This window comes from Syngnathus floridae, chromosome 4 (genome assembly GCF_059516105.1).
Source record: "Syngnathus floridae isolate MCC-2025c chromosome 4, RoL_Sflo_1.0, whole genome shotgun sequence".
Classification (NCBI taxonomy): Eukaryota; Metazoa; Chordata; class Actinopteri; order Syngnathiformes; family Syngnathidae; genus Syngnathus; species Syngnathus floridae.
The window spans coordinates 9,186,275-9,208,324 of record NC_142416.1 but is presented as its reverse complement, the minus strand read 5'-3'; the positions used below and the strand labels follow the sequence as shown (position 1 = coordinate 9,208,324).

Below are 22,050 nucleotides of genomic sequence, written 5' to 3'. Positions count from 1 at the left end.
TTTTTCTCAATTGGATTTGTAAGGATAGACACAGTATAAAAACAACATAATTATTGACATTTGTACACATACACTGCAAATTAAAAAAAAAAATCGACATGCATATGTGATGACACAAGTAAGACCAAATGCATTTAATGATACCTGCATGAAGCAGTATTCACACACACAAAACAAGTCAGCATATTTTCAAACAGTAAACAAGGCTGTGAGATGTGACGTCGTGCTGGTAAGGCTTCCGGGCATCATGACTGCACATAACACATGCCTACACACACTAACGGAGCCATAAACATGAGCAATATTTTCCCATTTCCACTACAGGCAAGAGCACTGTAGCTGTTTGGAGGGGCCGAAACCATGACTGGTAATAATTTGCCTTACACGTCACACTGTCGGGGGAAATGAATCATGGCGGATGGGGTCAATATGGTGAGTGTGCGGCAAAGAAGAGGGCCCAAGTGAGCCATACCGGCTGTAAATGCTGGCTGTCGTAGCTGGCTGGAGAGCTCAAATTTGAGGTATGAGCGCTGAATGGTGGTAGTGAACTCAACTTTGTAACAAACAAAGATAAAAATCAGAAGCTACCTGGATAAAAAATTAGTCAAAGATCAATTGTGGGACAGCTTTCACTCGATGTGAGTTCAAAGACAAGGAGGATTTGGCTGCATTCCTGCCATGTAGAGCATAACCTTATACACTATATCTATTATGAGCTACTATGCATGATTCTCAGATTACAAGCCTAATAATAGAATTATCACAGTGGAGGAAACAATACAATATGAAGAAACAAATTAATATTAGTACAAAGTATTTTTCCTGAGACACTCAACCGTATATTAATGCAAATTATGCAGGGTTGCTATTCAAGCAATGTGGCACCTTCCTGCTAGGACCTGTGCATGTTTTTATTCTGAAATTATCCAACATAATATTTTATTTATCTTTATCAAGGCTCCAAACTGGGTGAGGCGGGGGCACGGAAGACGGTATGAAACCAACCAACATCGCTAGACAATATTGTTAGACACAATTAGGCTCATTACCTCATTGTTATTCATCCTTCACACAACCACTGGAATGGGAAATTTAATTCAGTCCATGGAAGCGTGCGAGAGAGCAAGGTTTCATGATGGTATGCGTTGGAATTCATGAGGAATGTGGTAGTCCTTCAGGCAAAGCACTAACTCTCTTGTCCATGTCAACAAAAAGCTTAATGCTAACAAATACGCAAAATACCATAAACGAGCTAAGAAAATAATATATGCAGTGGTGTTGTAATGCTTTAAGCAACAACTATCTTCACATGTAGACTGAAAATATAACATTACTCACAGGCATATATTCTTTATCCTCCAGGAAAGAATGAAGAACAATAATGCAGCTTACTGAGTCACTTACAGTAACTATTAAACCCTTGTTTGTTTTATGGCTGCATGACTATATTATTCCTTGGCCAAGTCGCACACAAGAAGGAACTGTAAAGAATGAATCATCATGCACAAACCTGAATCCTTTGCATTGAATTTAATCATGTTATTATTGCATCTATGTTTTCATAAAAGACAATATTATTGAGCGCTATTATCCTGATGAAAATACAGTACCTAAGGATTTATTTTATATTATTTATTTGGGGGAGGGGCTAATAGATTAATGACATTTCCATTCATTTCAATGGGGAAAGATGAATTGAAATGCGATTATTTTGAGTTACAAGTGTGATTATGAGGCAAATTCAATTTGACTCAAGAAATCACTGTACAATGTATAATTGGTTGTAAAGAAAAACATGATACAAATGACACATTATTTGGTGAGTTAAACAAGTTCAAATTAGTAACTGTGTTTTTATTTCAACCTACTACACAAATCTGAAACACAGCAGAGATCTTGAAGTTCACTATTAACCGCAAAAAAGTCAGATGCATATGCTTGCTGCGTTTGAATGAGAAATTACTGGTTCAAAGTTTCACACTGCTCACATCACATAACATCCAGTAAAAATGAGAAATTACTGCACAAGAAAGTATGGAAAGTAAGGGAAAAATAAATAGGTCATTCCCATAAACTATTATTGAATGCAGATTTCTGCTATCTTGTGGTCTCTCACTGTCCACTCAGTTGGCTTCTGATTCCCCTATGGCCACTGACGACTGATGAATTCCAAAAGGTGAAATCAGTGAGCAGTGAAAAGCCTATCTGTCTGGCTGGCTCGCCTTCATTTCCGCAACAGAGCAGCTGCTCACCAACTATCACCAACCATTTTAAAGCGATGCCCCCAATACAACACACTGCATAGTGACGGGGTCAGTGAGCTATTGGATGATTGATGGCTGAGAGAGAGGTGGAGCGGAAGCAAGACTGATGGAAAAAGACTCTCTGTGAAACTAAACGGCAGACGTTTCAGGTAGCTGAGACTTGACATTGACCACTTATTAATGTCAGTGTAATCTATGCAGCTCCAAAATTTCCAGCTCAGAGAAAATGTGAATTTATGTTACATTTGAGAACCAGTTATATGGAAACAATTTATGGATTGGCAAAAACAAAATTTCCGCTTCCACCACTCCTTCACCGCGACCCTCCGAAAAATGTTACATCATACTCTATTGTTAAATAGCAAATCACAATGAAACAAAAAAACTGCGATAAATACTGGCAATGCATGTCTGGATTGAGTGAAAACATATTTGTGCATCAGTATAGTTTGAAGTTTCACATCAACATCATTGATTCACTGCTCATCTTCTCAACAAATCACATACTTTTCTTGCCGGGAATAAAATAGCACAGTCCTCTGATGCAAATGAGTACGAGTGGGTGTGATGCATTAGGCCTGATGTAGTATCTGTGGGAAAATCGCAAGCAATATAAGCCACCACCACTCATGTTGATCTACTCCGCTCCAACACGCCCATTACAGCTTATGAATGGCACAGGAGCCGAGGCATTACTGCAGTGAATAGCCTGCAGGTTGTGGCTTCTTTATAGTGAGCCAACGTATGTGTATGGTGTATGTTTGTGTGAGAGGGGAGCTGAGCATTTGCCAAAGAAGGAACTGTTGCATTTTGCAAAGATACTAGCAATTGTGATGGCAGAGTAAAAAAGCCGGCGCAAGAATACAGTGATGCAAAGGGGATCTCAGGGGAGTAGCGTGGAATGCAAGCAAATAAGCATGCATGCGAGGATAACAACACTTGGGCTACTGATGGGATGTCAGCTCACAGATGAGAGGTTGATTCTACAGATTAGCAAGGGATCATCTCATAGTTTGACACTGTGAGATGCATTCAGTATTTCCTTGGAGGATAAAATGAGAATACAGCATATGTGGGTGTTTGAAACTAGAAGATACTGTAGCTATGAAAAGAACTTGTACTGTAGCTCGACAGAATCACCACAAGCTCAGTTTTAGAAAAGCTGCAGGCTTGTAAAAATAAGCCTTTATCTATTTGTGGTTTTTGGTTATATTTTATCTGGGTCTGGACATGGGGCATGAGCCTAAGTAGCGATGACCTTGTCTGTCATGATCCATTTGTCCCCCATTTTCTGAACAAAATGGCAATACTTAAAACTCCTCCAAATTGAAGCAGGGCTATACTCCCAAGTGGTAAGAAGTAACGAACAAGCTTTCCATCTGACAACTTTGGCTTCAAACTCTTCGCAGTGAGTTGCTCTAAAGATGATCCACAAATAACAGAAAGACATAAGATCCTTTAGGCCATAGAGATAGTGAGCAGAAATGGTCACAATTAGAAGTCTTGACAGAGCCCAAAGAGCTGAGATACTTCTCCTCTGTACAGGGACCCATAGTAGTGAGATCTGAATCCCATCCCCATGAAGCACACTTTCACAGACTACTGGAAAGGACTTAGTTGGTGGCTCTTTCAAAAAGCATAGTATGTGGCTTTGTTGGGAAAATTCACAATTACCCGAGTCAGAGTGGAGTGATGTACAACCACAATGAAAATCACATTGTGCCTCCTGGATCTAAGGATCGACTAACTCTCATCTGCAACACTTGTGAGTAGACTTTTTCCTCTAGGGAGCCTGAGGACTTTGATGCCTTATGAAGAGAAAACACAGAGTCTCAAAATGCAGTACTATCAGAATAAGATTTTACTGTGAGTCTCCACAGTGCTCAAGAGGAGATTTATCTAATGTACCTGGAACATTATTGACATCCATCAACAAGAGCCATTTCTGACACAAATTGTCCTAAACGGAACGTGAGCAAACAAATATTGTCTCACTTATTATTTTTCTCAGACATGTTGGTAAATAAGCCTGCACTCTGCTTGATATTTTGATCACTTGTATGTGAGTAATCTCTTTATAGTCACAGATGATGAGTGTCCTTGAACAAGGCACCTAAATCAGCCTACTGCTCCAGTGAATCACCAAAAGTGCTCTCATGCTCGCTCATTAAAATGGGTTGGCTGGAGAGGTTACATTTCTGGTATGTCTTTATATGACACATGGCCTTGAAAATGACTTGTGATACACACATAACAGAACAAGGACTTGGTCTACCCTCTCCCTTTATTTATTGGGGGGGAGCATATCTGACCATTATGTTTCTTATCAGTTGCATAATTTCATGAAGCTATCAAAGTAATGTGTCCTGAAATCTTGAGCATGGCCTTCCGGCATGTTCCACTGTCTTTGTGTATCTGGTACACAATCCACACAACGAGTCAAACAAATATAGTTATAAACACTTCAAATTAAATTAATGTAGCCACACTGTAAATTGATTAGATTCTTGTACACTTCAAAACAAAATAACAAAATAATATGGCTTTCATTCAAGTGTTTTGCCATAAAGGAATTGTATAAAAGACCGATGACTACGAAATACGTACCTGAAATCATTCCTGTCAACTGGCCAGAACAAAGTGGCGCAGCCTTGGATACACCATGTGCATTGAACATCATGTTCATATGTGATAATGGGGTATTATGAGAAGAAAAAGTAAGAAACAACTTAGTGCTGAAACAAAGTTAAACACCCACTCATTGCACTTGATAGCAAGCCAACCTTTCACTTTCTAGAGGTCAACACTAAGACTACGCTGACTGCCGGAGGCCTAGGTCATACTGCAGAAACCCCAGCACACAATTCAAGTGGGTAAACTAATAAGCGCTGCAAGTAGAACATTGACTATAGAAAATATTATATAAGCCTGGAGTTTCATTGCCAGATTGAACAGCAAACACAAAAAACACAATTTGGGGGGAATACAGCATTCGGTGGTATGAGATAAAATAAGGTTGGGAATGCAGTTCAAAACGTTGGTTCCATGTTGTAAATAAGATGTGTGCTTTCACTTGTATGGCGCTATTATGCCTTTCATACTCAAAATGCTTAAGACTGTTTCCTCATTCACCGACTGATGACGCAACATCTGGAGCAACTGGGGATTCAGTATCTGGCTCAAAGACACTTTGTCACAATGCCCCATGATGGGTTTGGAAACGACTACTCTACCCTCTACCCCTGAGCCATGGTACCCCATATACCAGGGGTCACCTCAAGGGTGGCAATCCAGTCTGCTTTAGGTCCAGCCCTACTAGAACATACCAGAAAAAAGCAGAAATGTAGTCATGCCATATCCAACTTGGTGAATTCACTGCTAAATACTTTTTAGATCAGAGGAATATGAAGGTCAATTATATAAGAACCAGGCAGGCATTGCTGCTACAAGTGAAGTAGCTTTGACTCAATTCTCTTAAGTGCCATCTCTTTGTGCTGTGCAATCACTGGTCCCAATACAGTTGGAAACATCGTACATTATTTTATGCACGTTTTAAGATCAATTTGATTATTCATCTCACCAGTTATTGATGATAACCGCCATCTTGCATTATAGACAGTATAACCCAAATGACTCTACAAAGTAAAGGAAGTTGCGGCTATGCATTATTTATCATGAAGGGCTGTGGCACATAAACAAGCTCAAGCTCGGCTGGGTTCGGTGCAGTGGAAGTGGGCGACGGTGTATACATACAAGGGAAGGAGAACCATGCAAAATCAAGAAAAATTAACATTTCAACACGTTTCGTGAATCAAACCCAGTCAGCTTAGTTAATTGAGCGTCCAAACGGCGGGGTCAAATCCCACATTGGGTAGTTGGTTCTGGGATATGGTTAAGTAGTTAGTATGGAACATGTTTTTGTGGGCAATAAAAGGCCTTAGTGATGACAGAGAGAGCTGCCACTACAGACCATCCACCTGAATCCAATACCAACAGATGGACCCAAGTGTCTTTGACCTAGTATTTGAATGCAGTTGTTTGTAACTTTACATAGAAGCCAATGTTATACAATATGGAAAAGAAAAGAAACTTAATCTTACTAGACATCAGGTTTTTCTTTTTCCCTGAAATATTTCTAACTGTTTAATGTTCACTAACAAAGGAATCTCAGAGGCATCAGCAGAGGAATCAGCAGAGGCAGGAATTTCATTAGGATCTAAAGCCTCCAGTCAGTGTCAGAGCCTTCAGAGAGCATGAATCCTCCTCCTGATGAAGCTCAGCATTCCTGCTGACTGAAGCATCTTATAGACGGAAGTGGTCTGTTGGAAGTGAGGGTGAAAGTCCTAAGACTTCACATAAAAGTCACTCAATGAAAGCAAAACCTAACATCTCCTTTGCCTCGTTCAAGGCTGAAAGGCCCTTATTACAATGGATTTGCTTCAATTGATTTGTCTTTAGTGGCCTCAGGGAACAGAGGGCCCATAGATTTTCTGGTTTACGGCAAACATGTGAAAGGTCTCAGCGCATGGTTGCATAAAGGCTTCAGCTTGTCACTTGAGCAAATATTTGGCTGTCATTCTTTGTATGACAAGTAGCTCATGTGCACCCAAACAGGATGAGCTTCACTTCACATTTTCACATCTGACAGGCTTGGTTATCCCAAATACCGTAGAAAACAAAAATACAAGACAAAAAGTCAGTCTAATTGGACAAAAGAGCACAAATAAAGGAAACAAAAAGTAGAAATGCATATGTACTATTTTTTCATGAATTAAAATCTTTAATTAGAATCAGCGAATTGAAATTTCAGAAACTTCTCACACCTTTGCTAAAAGAAATGGCGTTTGTCAGAGTAGTGGAGATACGTATATTTTTTACCCGTATCAAGCTCTAAATGATGTCACCTTTTTTAGTGTATTGCTCTAACAGAATAAAACAGGAACAGATACACACAACTCTGACCAGTGTGATACACACACACGCACATGCAAATCCCAAAAACAGTGCATCAAGACATCCAATATTTCTCTGTGGGGTATGATCTATCAAAGTAAATTTCCCCATGAGGCCAAAAACAATGACATCAAACTTTTGTTCATTAGCATTTGCAAAATTACAAATAATTCGGCATCATGAGCACGGTTTACATGCAGACTTTGTTTTATTGCGATTGAAGGCCTCTAGTCTATCGCTTGCAATCTGGTGTATACCGCCATGTTTAATTGGAACAGACAATTTACGGTCATGTGGTATGCGCAGACCTACAGACATCACATGATTTATCAGAATGGAAGTGAGTCATCTAGTTAGCACAGCAGTTGTCTTTTACACTTGAATAGCTTGATAAAACCAAGTTACAAGTATTTACAAGCTCTGCCGTCACACACCTGCTCCATTTGGAAGCCGCCATATTTTTAAGTGTGTAAACGATCAGCCTGGCTATTACAGATGAAGCGTCGATATGACTTCTGAAGTGGCAAAAGGAATACTGTATACCATCCCTAAGAATCCAAATTAAATTCTATTCGGATTAAGCCTGTTTGTTCCAGTTGACATTTTTTATTCAGTTTGAGTATTTGGTTTCTGGTTTCTGTTTTTTTTTTTTTTTCATTCTGATTGAGAACAAGACCAAATAGATGTGTTGCAAAATCATTGACTTGTTATGTACCGTCTTTTCCGCACTATAAGGCGCACCTAAAAACCTCCAATTTTCTCAAAAGCCGACAGTGCGCCTTATAATCAGGTGCGCCTAATATTTGGACCAATATTGAGCCACTACAGCAGGCGCGTCCAAAGTCCGGCCCGCGGGCCAAGTGTATATATCTTATATATGGACAAAGTTTTAAAATGGGCCATTCATTGAAGGTGCGCCTTATAATCCGGTGTGCCTTATATATGGACAAAGTTTTAAAATGGGCCATTCATTTAAGGTGCGCCTTATAATCTGGTGCGCTTTATAGTGCGGAAAAAAACGGTACTAACTTTATGCCAAGTGTTCTGTCAAACAGCTAAGTTGTACTATTGCTTGATACTTACAAAATGGAAGCAAGCCACACTACATGAAGTGAAAGGCATGGCTCATCAATACACCGCATGGTAGTACTTTGGGGTAGAGCTTGCACTGATTGCAAAGCACTTAACACAACAACGCTTGAGACAACAACGTTATCAGTGTGGATCCATCTTGGTTACGTCTTATATCTTTTTTTTTTTTTGTCAGGGCGCCAGCCAGATGAAATTTAGCATCTGAGGTGTTTATGTATATCAAAACCAACCGCTCCACTTCTCCATGTACGTACGTGGATGTTAGATTTGTTTTCATATTTCGGATTCTTTGTGCTGCCATGTCATCTACTGTAATCTACTCAGGGCCTTCAATATTATTTTTGAACTACTATGTTAGCAATGGGATTATTAGTTTTATTAATCAGAATTCAAATTTGCCTCAGAGTCCTCTGATCGGTTAGTCGAGGCAAGCCAAGTTTCACGAGCAAAATCCATCTGTAGTATTCTGCACATATTAATAACACATGTAATATTCAGAATCTCAGGTGAGTATGATGTACAGACGGGGGACAGGTACTGGGAATTAAACATTAATGAGCTTTCCACACTCAAAAAAGTGTTGATTGATTTTTGGGGGATTGATTTTTTTTATATTATCTCAAACAAATTTGGCATTAAATAAATTGATTGATTTTGAGCTGCTGCGGATAATGTACATGGTAGTGTTGTGGGCAATCATATTGTGTTTGTCTATAGCGTAATTGATGGTTTCTATAATGGCAATTTTATAGCGGGGGAATTACAAGAGTGTTTAAGTAAGGTAAATCCCTACTGAAGTGAAGGAGACGTATGATGAGACAATTTTTCAAAATATTTGACAACGCTTGTAACCACTGCAGCTTGCCTTTAGTTGCATAATGGGTACATATTTCATCATCGTTCTTGTCTCAAGGCAAGAGATAAGGCCACCATTTTTCAACCATGACATTTCGCCCTAAGGTTTTACAAAAAGATTTTTTAAGAGGACCAAAATCGTAGTACAGATTTAACTGGCCTTAGTTATCACTGTGTAAAAGTATCCAAAGAAATTAAATATGAGCTGTATGACGAATTCTGCAAATAATAGTATAATAACAATAACGCATCAGGTTTATGTGGCAATCTGTAGAAATTGGGATCATTTCCTAGTGAGGTGGTTCAGAAAATGGATGGATGCATATATTTTTAAATCCATATTGTCTACGCAGCTCTTCTATAGGATCAGATTCCAATGTGCAGGTATGCCTAATGAGATGATTGGTGAGTGTATTGTAGCCACAGTTTGACATGATCCACCAACAGAGGATCAGGTCACAGGAGAGGCTGAGAGCATGATGAAAAAAAACTGGCGAGCGACGATTCAATTGATTTATTGCTCTCTGAGTCTATCGATTGCTTTGAGTCACAGATTTCCTGCCGCAGGATACTCTGAACGCAGTGGTATGCTGCCGGGATCTATGGGGTGACTCAATCTTTCCAACAGTGGGCTGCACAAAAATGTCATTTACAGTTATCAAGCAGTAAACGTGGCAGAACTGTTAACAGTGTCTAAGCGGAAATGACAGGGATGTCGATTTGACATTTAAGATGATAGTGTTTCGCTTTTGTTTGTTTTTTTCAATACGGATTGCAAGCACCTTCATTGAGCCCACTAAACCTGAGGATCAACTTCTTTACGATGGCATAATTTCTGCTTGTTTATTGCACTGAAAGGTATTAGGGTACCACTTTGTTGTATGCACTTCTATTCGAGCTCCCTGTCACCCATCCCATTCCTGGGGTTTGAAGATTGTTCTTGTCATGGCTGAGGGGTTCACATGGCTATGGTGAATATTTGTCCGACAACAATGCAGCGTTGATGAAAAATGAGGCCGGTGGTGGCAATTTATCAATCCCTGCGTGGCGCATGGTGGCGCTCTGGCAGAGGGAGGTGAGACAAAATGCGAAATCCTGAGTTTTTGTGCATGATGAAAATTGATGCCATTTCTCCGCTGCTGTATCAGAACAACAGAAGCAGAGAAGAGAAGAGAAGAGAAGAGAAGAGGAGAAAAGAAAAGAAAAGAAAAGAAAAGAAAAGAAAAGAGAGAGAGCAAAAGCCAAGATGGAAAAGGACTTCAACGGTTGGCACAATATCAATAAAAAGAAAAATTAATACAATTAAATGTATAATAAAGCACAAATTAATTTTCAACTGTGACTCAACTTGATGCCTTCAGCTTTGAAAGAGACATCCAGGAAATACAATAGAGGATCAATAATCAAGGAGCACGAAAAAAAGACATCAAAATGTCTATTAATGATTCTTTAATTAAGAAAAAATCATCCTTGGCTTAACATTATCCTTTGCTGATTCAACATGACTCCATCTGCTCGACAATGATCACAATGTGCCAGAGAACATTTCACGGCCAAATAAGGGAAGAGTTGCACAAAACAAGAAAGAGCTGATCAAGTTACATAAAGCACAAAAATATTGTGATAAAGAGGTACCAGTAAACTAGGAAAACATGAGCTCACAATGGTAAACCAAATACAATTAAATGAGAAAAAAGACTCAAACTAATCAACTATTAACCCCAATCATACTACGCTTGTACAGAAAGATAAAGAAAATGAATCTAAAATATGCATATAAAAACACATATACCGTTATGTATTTTGACATGTATTACACTCAACTCTAGCAACTGAGTAATAGTTTAGCAGCAAACAACCACAGTTGCAAAACTGTAATCCTCAGATGGGTGCAGCGAATGTGAGGTGGGACATGCATTTTATAAAATTGATTTGTTTTTGAAGTCATCATAATCCATCATTGTCCATCATAGTCTGAAAAATTATGGGACACCATGTTACCAACAAAATTGTGTTCCTTAATTGCAGTAAATGTCTCAAGCGGAACAATAACAAGGGGATTTGAGGCTGGACTGACACTATGTCATTCATATGATTGAGAAATTCAAATTTTTGCTCTCAAGTAACACAACTTGGGTATGAGGGAAGGCAGAGAAAATAAACCAAAATACAAGAAATCATATTCCTTCAGATCAGAGTCAAACCGCTTCCAAATGTGAAATTGGCTAGGTGCCAATGCAATGCAACCAAAAGTCTTAGCTCCCGTGAAAATCTCTGAGCATTAAATAAGAGTAAAAAACAGTGGCACACTCTGCACTTGCTATAAACTAAGTAGCCAAAGATGCTAATTTAACAAATTATTTCTCAGTGTGGGGGCGTGGAACTGACAAAAGCACGTCGTGTGTTTGTGCAAACAGAAATAAACAAGTTGAACAATCATCACGTCTTCTGTCACTCGTTTCAACACAACACAGTCGATTGGAGCTCCACCAGCACCCTTAAAGTGCTGAATTAAAAACAACCCAATCTGGGTTAAAAATTGGACCGACCCAAGAGGTTGGGTCAATTTTACCCCACTTCCAAGATGACCTTGGCGTCACATCTTCTCAAATGATGTATGATTGGTTAGGAATAAGGAAGTGAGAGATAATTGTAGTATTGTAGTACAATGCAGACAAAGAACATGGGCATCATTTTGTTAAAATTATTTAGTTTAGATAGTTTGCTAAAAAATAGGTGGCCGTAGTTTTTGAGACCCATAATTTCAACCATGCAACCTTTTTTGACCATACCCCCTAAAATAATGAGTTGATAATCATGTGAAATTTGAACCAGAATTGAAATCGTTAAAATTCAAATAATCTGTCAATAAAAGCAAAATTCCCAGTACAAACTAGTTCATGAGGTGCACAACACCCTCAGTGACAGTACATACTTGCTTCTTCTATTGAGGTGTTAAATTTTCTGAATTTGCAAAGCTAATATATATTTATATTTTTTCTGATATTGAGGTACTTTCTTTAGCTACACAAAGTCCATTTGTCACTGGTGGGAAATTCATTCAATCAATCCCACTCACCAACTGATGCAGCAAGTAACATTATGGATTACAATGGATAATAGTGACAGTGAACAGCACCTCTGCCATGTGTCCTTGTACCACCATAACTTTTTAATGAAAGCAGCGACTCCCAACAGAGCCGATCGGTCCAACCTTGAGCTGATTGCCTTAACAACGTCTTCCTTGACATTTTGGAAATGCTTTTGGAAAGGGCACTGAAATTTGTATAACAGCATGGAGTTGATTGGAACAATTTCTACATTTGGAGACACACACATCCATGGTACTTGAGCTGATAAAAATGCAACTTTTGAACTCACCTAACTCAACTCACAATTAAACTTTATATGCTTAAAAACAGCTGTCACAATGTGCGCAACATGAAAATGGACACAACAGAAAAATAATATAACTAATAACAATGATGAATAGAAATAAAAATAAAGTAACAAATAAACGGAAGGTTTGAATTCCCTCGTGACCATGAAGGCGCTGGGATTCTGAAATTATAATATCACAATCACATCGTTTATATGCGGTCAATAACGCTTTAATATATTGGCAGTATTCATGTTTTCAACGTCCATGTAAACATGTGCAGAATCCAGAATATGCCATTAAATGTGTTTTTAAAATTCCAAATAAAACTCAAATCTCGGCTTGTAAACGCGATTCAGTTATCTCCTAACAATGGATGCTCTTGCTCGATTCGCAAGTAATTTTGGACTTGCTGCATGGTAACGGATGTTTCTATCACTTTTGATTTGACAATACACAAGACAATATTTCTGTAGCGAAGCCATGCCAAAGCAATGACCTTGTTTCACAGCTGGGCTGTGTGATTTTTGAACAAGAAAAATATTAATCACAAATGTTTTGACTGATGTTGAAATAATGATCGATAAACAATCATGATTATTGATTCCAAACCTTTATTCAAGGTCAAAAACTTTACATATAATATATATAATATATTAAGTTGAAATATAACTTAAAACAGCAACCATAAAATATCTAAAAAAGAATTCCTTCTGTGCATGCTTTGGCCTCTCAGGGGCAGTTTACGGCATGTGTAGGGATAAACTAACACAAAGATAAAGAGCAGAAGAAGAAAGTGGGTATGCAGAGAGTGAAACTGCATTAAGGCCGAGAGGAACGTGCAATAGTCTTGATAAGATAAAGAGCATAAGAAGAAAGTGGCTATTCAGAGAGTAAAACTGCGTTAAGGCCGAGAAGAACGTGCAATAGTCTTGCTAACTCAGCACAAAGCCTCTTTGGATTGTTGGATTGAGTGATCAAAGAAAAGAGCACACTCAGAGGATTCACCGCGTCAGGGAGATCCTGAGAAAATGACCGCAGATGTCCCATTGAGTTTGCCAGAGGGCTGCACTGAGATACACCGGCCGATACTGTGCACGTTTGATATTTCTTAAACTACAGTACAGTGTATAGTACTTTTCAATCCAAAAAAAAAAACGTGCTGGGGTGTCAGTTGAAGGTCGAGTAGGTCTAGCTTTTCAATATTTTGATGTTCTATTTGTTCGTATCATTCAGTCTCAATTTCTGAAGGTGATTCTTTGCAAAGCATCAATCTTCCATCACTCTGCCTTCCACAAAGACCTAAGGTGGACCCAATCCCTTTTTTGTCCACCCACATTCTTTTTGTGGAAGGTAATAAATACTAGCTGAAGGAACACTGCCTGGGTGAGCATTGGGCACTTACACATTCACAGAAAGCCATCATGATTTGAAACTGCATGAACAAGTCTCGGCTGACATTTTCTGTGTAATCGATTCTTTCCAAATTGTGCAGACACACAATAGCCAAGATGTTTGGTCATCTGTCATGAAAAAAGCTCAGTTTGGCAGCAAGCTACAGACAGTTGGTGAAAAGGATTCTTTTGCTGCTGCTGCAGTGAATAATAGCATACTTTGGTGACCACACGCTTCCACAATAAGTTTAAAAACATGATTCCCTCAGTGGGATCATGACCTTGGAAATGGAAGCAAGTATGTGTTGGTGATATATGACTTTAATTTCACTGGTTTCAAACTACTCTGACCGCACTCTAATAAGAAATGTAAACACTTCTGGCAAATGTAGAAGCAAAAGCTGAGTTTTTCAGAGTGTTTATTCTCCTCTAGGTTACATGGGTTAAAATGAAATGGCAACTTTGATGAGAATGATTATGTTTGCCAACAATGCTGACAGGATACATTTATTTTCAGTTTCCTCAATGAGTCATATGCTGTGGCTTTATGATATATAGAGACAAATTAGCTCTCCCTAATTGGATGTCAAAACATGAGCGTGCACGTCAGACTTAAAAAAAAAACGTTAGGGATGTACTTATGTACGATGTAAATATGTGATGGCACCCACCTCATTCTGTGCTTCCTGTCTCTGCAGTAGGGAAGTGAGCACGGAGGTACTCTCTGGAGCGATAGTCAGCCTGGGAAAGAAAAAAGATGAGGTAGTGAGAATGTTACAAGGGAAAGACATGGAAAGAAAGAGATCACTCGTACAATCAAGTGCAATCAAACGTGTGCAGGAAAGCCCTGACACGGTGAACACACACACACTGGACCATTGAAATGGAAATGAAGTGACCTTGATGCTGACATGACACAGAACAAACAAAGCAGCTGGTCTTTGCTGCCAAACCTGACAAACATAAATCATTGTGCGCAGACGTGTCCTCAGTCCAACGCTGCTATCTAAACATTGTTCGGTCCTACTTGAGGACCGAGCCAAACTGTGGCCTGCTTGGGATTGACGAAACGATAAAAATGCATTGTTTCAAGGCTGTCGAGTTCGCCCATACCAAACCTCATCCAAATGTGCCTTCATGGACGTTGCTTTATGCACTGCGGCACAGTTACGCTGGAAATGGAAAACTCAAATTGAAAAAGACCTTCACCAAAGTCTTTCCACAAAGATTTACTAAGTAAGTAGTGGACTTTCAGATTTATGAGTGTTATTCCTCTTGAGAGGTAGCTACTGTATTGCACTCCACTTCAAGGCACTTGCTTTTACAAGGTACTTGCATTTATTTGCAACAGTTCCCGACAGAAAAATGGACAGACAGAAATGTCAGATTCCCCCCTTTTTACATGTGCTTTTTGTTAAACTGCAAAATAGTACATAAAGTCCAGTTGTATTTTAACTACAAAGTCAATGATTTCATGGCAGTTTAATGTTTTAAAAAAAGCCAAAACATGATGTTATTGTGGGGGTGTCCGATAATGACATCAAATATGGGTTTAATTTTATAACAAAAAACAGTATCAAGTCTACATCCAAAATCCAGGCAGTCCATTGCAGACTCATCATCTTCTGCTCTTTTAGCCAGCAGCATTTGGATCTAGCATGTAGAGCCCACATGATCAAAACAACCATGCGTGTGAAGGAGCTAACAAAGTAAGGAGTAGAAGATTGATGTAAGCAGTAGAAGTGTGAGTATTTTTCATTGAAATCAGAGGTTGCATAGTTATTTGTTTGAATCGATCACTTTCATACTAAAAAAGAAATGCATGTATCATTCCTGCCAATATTGTATCGGCTCAATATTGGGTCTTGGGCAATACACTTGTCTGCAATAACGGTATCATATCAGGATGCAAGTTTGGCTGGGACACCCCTAGTTCGACAACAGCGCAACACCTCGCAACTTCTCTTAAAATACGGACCAATCCGAACTATTGGCCTCTGGAATTTCACACTGAAATTTCAAACACTGTCTTAACCTTGAATTATAACTTTTTTGCAAGTAGACAAAGAGTCAAAGAGTTGAAAATGGTGCTGAATCACAAGACCCAGAATTTTAGCTTTGCAACAAGAACAAGACGGAAGAACAAGCTCACCAGAGAAAAGTCTTAGCATCATAATGAACAGAGCACAGACAGCAGATGTAATCCAGTGCTCAGACCGTGCCTCTTCTGCGGAGCAGCTCAACACTTTCTACACCAGGTTCAACGGAAGTGACACTAAAGTGGACCGCAATTGAATGGTAATTAAATGAAAAAGAAAAAAAAAAGAAAAAAGAGATGTGCTGTGTGGGCTGACAGACCCAAGACACACCACATACTCTCTCTGAGCCGTTTCGGCTGGAGGGACAGGTGATGGAACAGGTCGATGTGTTCAGGTACCCGGTTAACGAGATCGACCGTCTCCTGTCTTCCACAAAGAATAAGGACGGCGTTTTGGGAAAGGCCCAACAGCGCCTGTTTCTTTTGTGGCTGTTGAGGAATTTTAACATTTTAACTGTCTTGTACTGATCACGCATTGTTTGTTTTTATGTTTAGCATCAAATCCTGGTGCAACATAACAGAAAGCAAGAATAACATCACCGTCACAAGCAGTAAAAATCACCAACTCCTTTTTCTGACTTGCTCTTTTGCACAGTGAATACGAAAGCAATCTGTTTCACACAAGCAGTTGTCACATACCCCTTCATCACACTTTTCAGTTCCTTGCCTCAGGGAACCATTACCATGTACACCTGGCCCAATAGAAGAGTTTACAACTGTAAACAAACTATGCTTTTATTCCTTCTGCAGTTTTCTTCTTAAAAATATGACGTAATCACAAGTGGGGTTTTTTTTTCAGTATCTGCTGTGTAAATTTGTGTTCTCCAAGTCTGACACCAAATGAAATTTTCTGACACTACCTGAAAGAAAAGAAAGTTTTTGGAATGGAATGGGTGGAATTGTTAATTAATGTAAGATGTATTCAAAGAGATTACTGAGAAAAGAAAAGAATTCGGACCATTTTGGGCAAGCCAGTAAGCACATAGCAAAAGTCTTATTTTGTTTGACTTAGGCAACTTGTCTCGTGAGTGACATTCGAATGCTTAACACTATATTTAAAATTCGGGTCAGCACACCCCCAAAAATACTTTGCACCAATTGTCACTGTCAGTGAAACGTCCAAGATGCAAGGAATTTCAGCATTGAATTTTTTTTTTCTTCAATGATGCGTGACTCCTTTTTGAAACTGGTTCCAAGTAAGCCCTTAAATCATATGAAAGCTACAAAATTACATTACTGAACAGACAACATGTCCTGATCATTTTAGTGTCAAGCATTTCAAAAATGTTCACAAGAGTAATAGATCACTTCTCCAAGTCACCTCTAATTTACCTGTATGTCCTTCTTGTCAGCGTTTACACCTGCCTGATAAACATAGCATTTAATGATGCCAAATCACATGATAAATTCATCTTTTTGCATATACTACTCCTTGCAGAAAACAGTAATTTTGCCACAATGGTGGACGCAATTTCGGTTGTGCAGTTAGTACTTTAGTTTCCACATCTATTTGCATGAACAATCTAGTTTATGCCCATTTCTTTTGCATGAGCAAACATTCAGTATATCGGGCATTGAATTGAAAGCATAGAAATGCCCTAAGGGTCTTGGTAAAATAAAAAAATGACAATTAGGTCAAGTGCAACCCCAGATTTATCGATTGATTAAGTGTGTCTGCATCTATTTTCCTATGTCGCGGATATTAAAATAGCTTTTTCTTTTTATCAACCTATCATCTGTCCTAAGTGAGAATAAGCAAGGTAGAAGACAAATTAAAATACAGCTATGTAATGAAGAGCTTCATTTCCCATGTACTAAAACTATAAACTCTTGCCATTTTTATTAAAACAATTGTGTAATTCTTAAGTAGTGCTGTTATTTTCACACACAAAAATTAGTGACTAACACCACTAGATTTGGTTTGATATAGAGAGAAAATTGTTGGAGAAGCAAATCATCCATCCGCATGTGCCTCGCAGTGTCATGGGGATCTGGAGACAAGAGCTGCGCTACACAGTAGACTGATCACCAGTCAATCACAAAACTCATACATAAAGACAGACAAGCCTTCTCACTCACAGTTTCGGAAGGGAGGAAGGGATCCACAGAGAGCCCACACAAGCACAAAAGTATAAAAACTCTGCACAATCCGACCTGCAGGCAAAGCTGTGAGACGGCAGCACTCAAAATAAATCTGCAGCCTACTGATTCTTGTTGAGAATCACGAGCATATCGAGTGAATTCAGTTCAGTCACAAATAGCGGGTGAAGGTAAGTTTAACACAGCAATACAATTAATTACAATTAATGTCATACTTGAAATAGTTCAGCACCAAGTCTCACCTCGCTTCATTAATTTTTTAACTGTTTGATTACACGACAAATTTAAATTCTTCATACATGATTTCAATCACATTTTCAATTCAAAATTCTCTCTCTGACACATCAGCTCTCATTTATTTGTCTCTATCCCAAATATTTTTGACCCCACTCACCACCAAAAGTTTAAAGTCGAACTCAAACCTGCGTTTACTGCTTCAAGACAAAGCTATGTTGGTATAAATCAATACTGTCATGCAATAGCCAATTTATATTGTATTGAATGGCCACATCAAGAGAGCACAGTCATTGCACTGAGTGCACTTGAAAAAGAGGACAAAGAAAGGACGTGCTTATGCAGAGTGAAGAAAAGGCCACAAGCAAACAGATGTGCACTGGTGGCTCTTTGCAGTAGCTTTGGGCGCTGTCAGACAACACACACACAGACGTGCAGAGGTGTCTGGACCAGTGGCCCCAGGCAAGTATTTATCATTTAGCCTGACAAAATCCCTTAAAGCAGGCAGCTATGCTTGTCGGCCCTCTTTGCTTGTCCGCTTCATTCTGCCACTCTTTTCAGATCCTTCGACTAAGCCAAATGTTGGCAAAAGTGTTTTAATAATAATTATTCAAATTGTGCTCACTGCCAATGACCGCATTCCATCCAAAGAAGGCTTAGGAGTCCAGTGGCTGCAGCACCAGAATGTCAGACAGACATATATTAACATTTAGACAGCCTCAGGGCCCAGAGGAGATGTCCGATTTAAATCAATCACATCCTTTTGGCAATGTCAGAAAAGTTCCACAAGTCAACTGGTAGAGCTGGCATCAACGGCGCTGTGATGTCAGTCTCACGTTATTATTATTGTAACTTCTTTGTCATGACTCTGTAGATGTCTATTAATGTATTTAGTTCACATGTGTGGAAAAGGAATAAATGATCAGATAAGCCAGAATTAATTATAAGCAAAAATAGTCAAGTGCGTCATAAAATATAAAGAGCAACACAATTGATTGTGGTTCAACAAATTTTATTTTAAGAATAAAATGCTGCAAGCGATCTAACTGGTTGTCACAGGCACACATTCGTTTTTGCTAAGGGCTCTTTGAATTATGTCTATTGCTATAAATTAGTGACAGTTTTGTTATTTGGCCATAATTTATGAGTACATGCTGAAGTCGAGGTTAGACATGATGCATCTTTAAAAGTTTGGGCCAAGGGGAGGAAACAAGTGTTTCATGTGGATCTTGAGCTGAAAATGTTTGGGAAATGTTTGTGGTAAAATATGTTTATGCTGTGATTTAACTGTGTTTGAGTTAAGGTTATTCATAAAAAAATAAAAAAATAAAATTGAAAATTGAAAAAAAATGTGCATACATAAAGAATAAGTAAAATAACAACTAGCACCTGTGCTTAAAGCTCAGCCTTGCACCACTAATTAAACTAATTGATTTGGAAAAATAAAAGTCAAAATGAAATAAAATCTAACTATAAAAGAAAATCCAAAACCACTATAAATATTGGTGCTCCAATCCATTGGCCTCAGATGATGTCAGATGATTGTTGTGGAAAAGTACGTGATTGGCAATGTTGATGAAAACTTTGCATTGCTGATAAGAATAACGGTTCCTTTTTTCTCCAGCACTCACTCTAGATAAAGTGAGAAATATACGGCTAATCCACACAATCTGTATCGGAATCAGTACGCGGACGTTTCACTCATGGATGATCGATATCAGAATCGGAAGCATTAAACCTTAATTGAAAAACTTCTAATTATTATCCTGATTCTAATACTGTAACTTTAAGTGTTTTGTTTAGTTTAGAAATGTTTAAAGTGTGAGGGATTGGTAAAACTATGAATATTTTAGTTTAAAAATGGCATACGGTCTCTCTATACTGCAGATTTTTAATGACTGCAGATGGGTTTCTGAAACATAAATGATAAATGGAGGTTTACTGTACTAGCATCAAGGATAATCATTTATCACTATAGTGTACACATTAGTTAGAAAATGTTCCTTCTATTTATGTTTTATTATATATGTGCAGATATTTAACCTGGTAGCCAAATGCATCTTGATGCAAACAATTCTTTCTAAAGATCAGTGAGTCAACTGGCTGACCTTGAAATCTAATCGTCTTCCTTGGCCCATTGCCCAGCTAAGCACAAAATTCTTTTCAAATCGGTTCATAACTTTTTGAAAAATTGTGTTCACTCTCAGACAAAACAAACATCAGCAAAAACAAAACTCTCTGTGGGTGACGCTTACAAATGACAAAAGACCGTCTGATGAGATGACAAAGAGGCACTGTGACGACGCTTCCAAATCAAATTCTACTTTCCCAATTTAGAATAAACACAATAAAGTAAGACATGACAACAAGTAGTAGAGAGGATGGGCAGACGGACGGATGAAGGGAAAGACAAATGGATGGATTGATAAATGCAGGGATTTCAGAAACAGGGAGAACACTGATGATGAACTTCTGAAAAACTCCTGCAAGTACTTTTACTGTCATTATCAATGTAAGGCTATTTTTTCTTCTTTGTTGTCACTAATAAGAGGAAGTTTAGTTTTTTTTTTGGTTTTTTTGCAGTCAGATTTGTGCACACGGAGGACTGTGTGCAACTGTGCATATTTCAAACTTTTTCCGGAACTGCAGAAGAGAGAGCATAACCCAAAATACTCAAGCTATGCTGCTCTGAATTATTCAGAAAGTATCAGAGAGGAAAGAAAATGGATGGATGGCAGTGGCTGGATGGATGTATAAAAGTCAGTCATGTAAACAGAGGACGAATAAAGTCGGGGACAGAAGGGTGTGAGTTTTGGAAAAAAAGGGAGATGCTCAGCACATGCATTTCTCCTCCCCTTCCCGCCACATGTATACCCTACCTGTCCACTACGAATTCCTCAATCTTTTTCATTCTGTTCATGCAGACTTTGCATGGTCTATCTATCACTCACATTAAAATTCCATCTGTTTTTGCATTCTGGCACTGCAGCTGCTTTTACATTTCCTGTCTCTGCCTGACACTCAGGCTGCATGGAAACCCAAGATGGAGGCACACTAATTGCTTCTTAGCTGGGAGGTTGTATGCATCCAATATCCAAAGAGCTTTTGGTATTGCATGGATGCATTTCTTCTAGTGTGAGTGGATCGGCAGTAAGACAATGATTAGCTATGGCCTATGGATAAGCAGCAGCAAGACAATGAAACACCCATTTTGCTGACAGTTTTTAAATGGTGTTTTTTTTTTTTTTATTAAGGAAAAAAAAATCAAAGCTACCTGGTACTGTGTGAAAAACGTGGTCTGTCAGCAAAGGATTTGGCCACTGTTAATTCATGACAGCGAAGGTAGTTTTTTCCCTTTTTTCCAAAAGAAAATAATCATTTGAAAATCGATCTTATATTTACTTGGGTCCATCCAGCCATCCATTCATTTTCTGTACCGCTTGTCCCCACGGGGGTCGCGGGCGTGCTGGAGCCTATCCAAGCAGTTATCAGGCGGTAGGCGGGGGACACCCTGAACCGGTTGCCAGCCAATCGCAGGGCACACAGAGACAAACAACCATCCGCACTCGCACTCACTTACGGGCAATTTGGAGTGCTCAATCAGTGCATGTTTTTGGGATGTGGGAGGAAACTGGAGGACCCGGAGAAAACCCACGCAGGCACGGGGAGAACATGCAAACT

At 38.9% G+C, this 22,050-nt stretch overlaps 1 protein-coding gene across 14 annotated transcripts in view; it reads right to left on the bottom strand.

Annotated features, from left to right (window-relative positions):
* LOC148398788 (endonuclease V-like) overlaps positions 1–22,050 on the bottom strand; it is a 70,851-nt gene that overhangs the window by 33,593 nt on the left and 15,208 nt on the right. For 8 of the 14 annotated variants that reach the window (XR_015857979.1, XR_015857980.1, XR_015857978.1 and 5 more), the window contains exon 8: positions 14,609–14,678. Coding sequence is in view for 9 of the 14 variants with exons in the window: in XM_088373435.1 (XP_088229561.1) it covers positions 14,610–14,678 (69 nt within the window). In the remaining 5 variants the exon portion in view is untranslated. The other 6 variants (XM_088373432.1, XM_088373429.1, XM_088373434.1 and 3 more) reach the window with 6 other exon arrangements.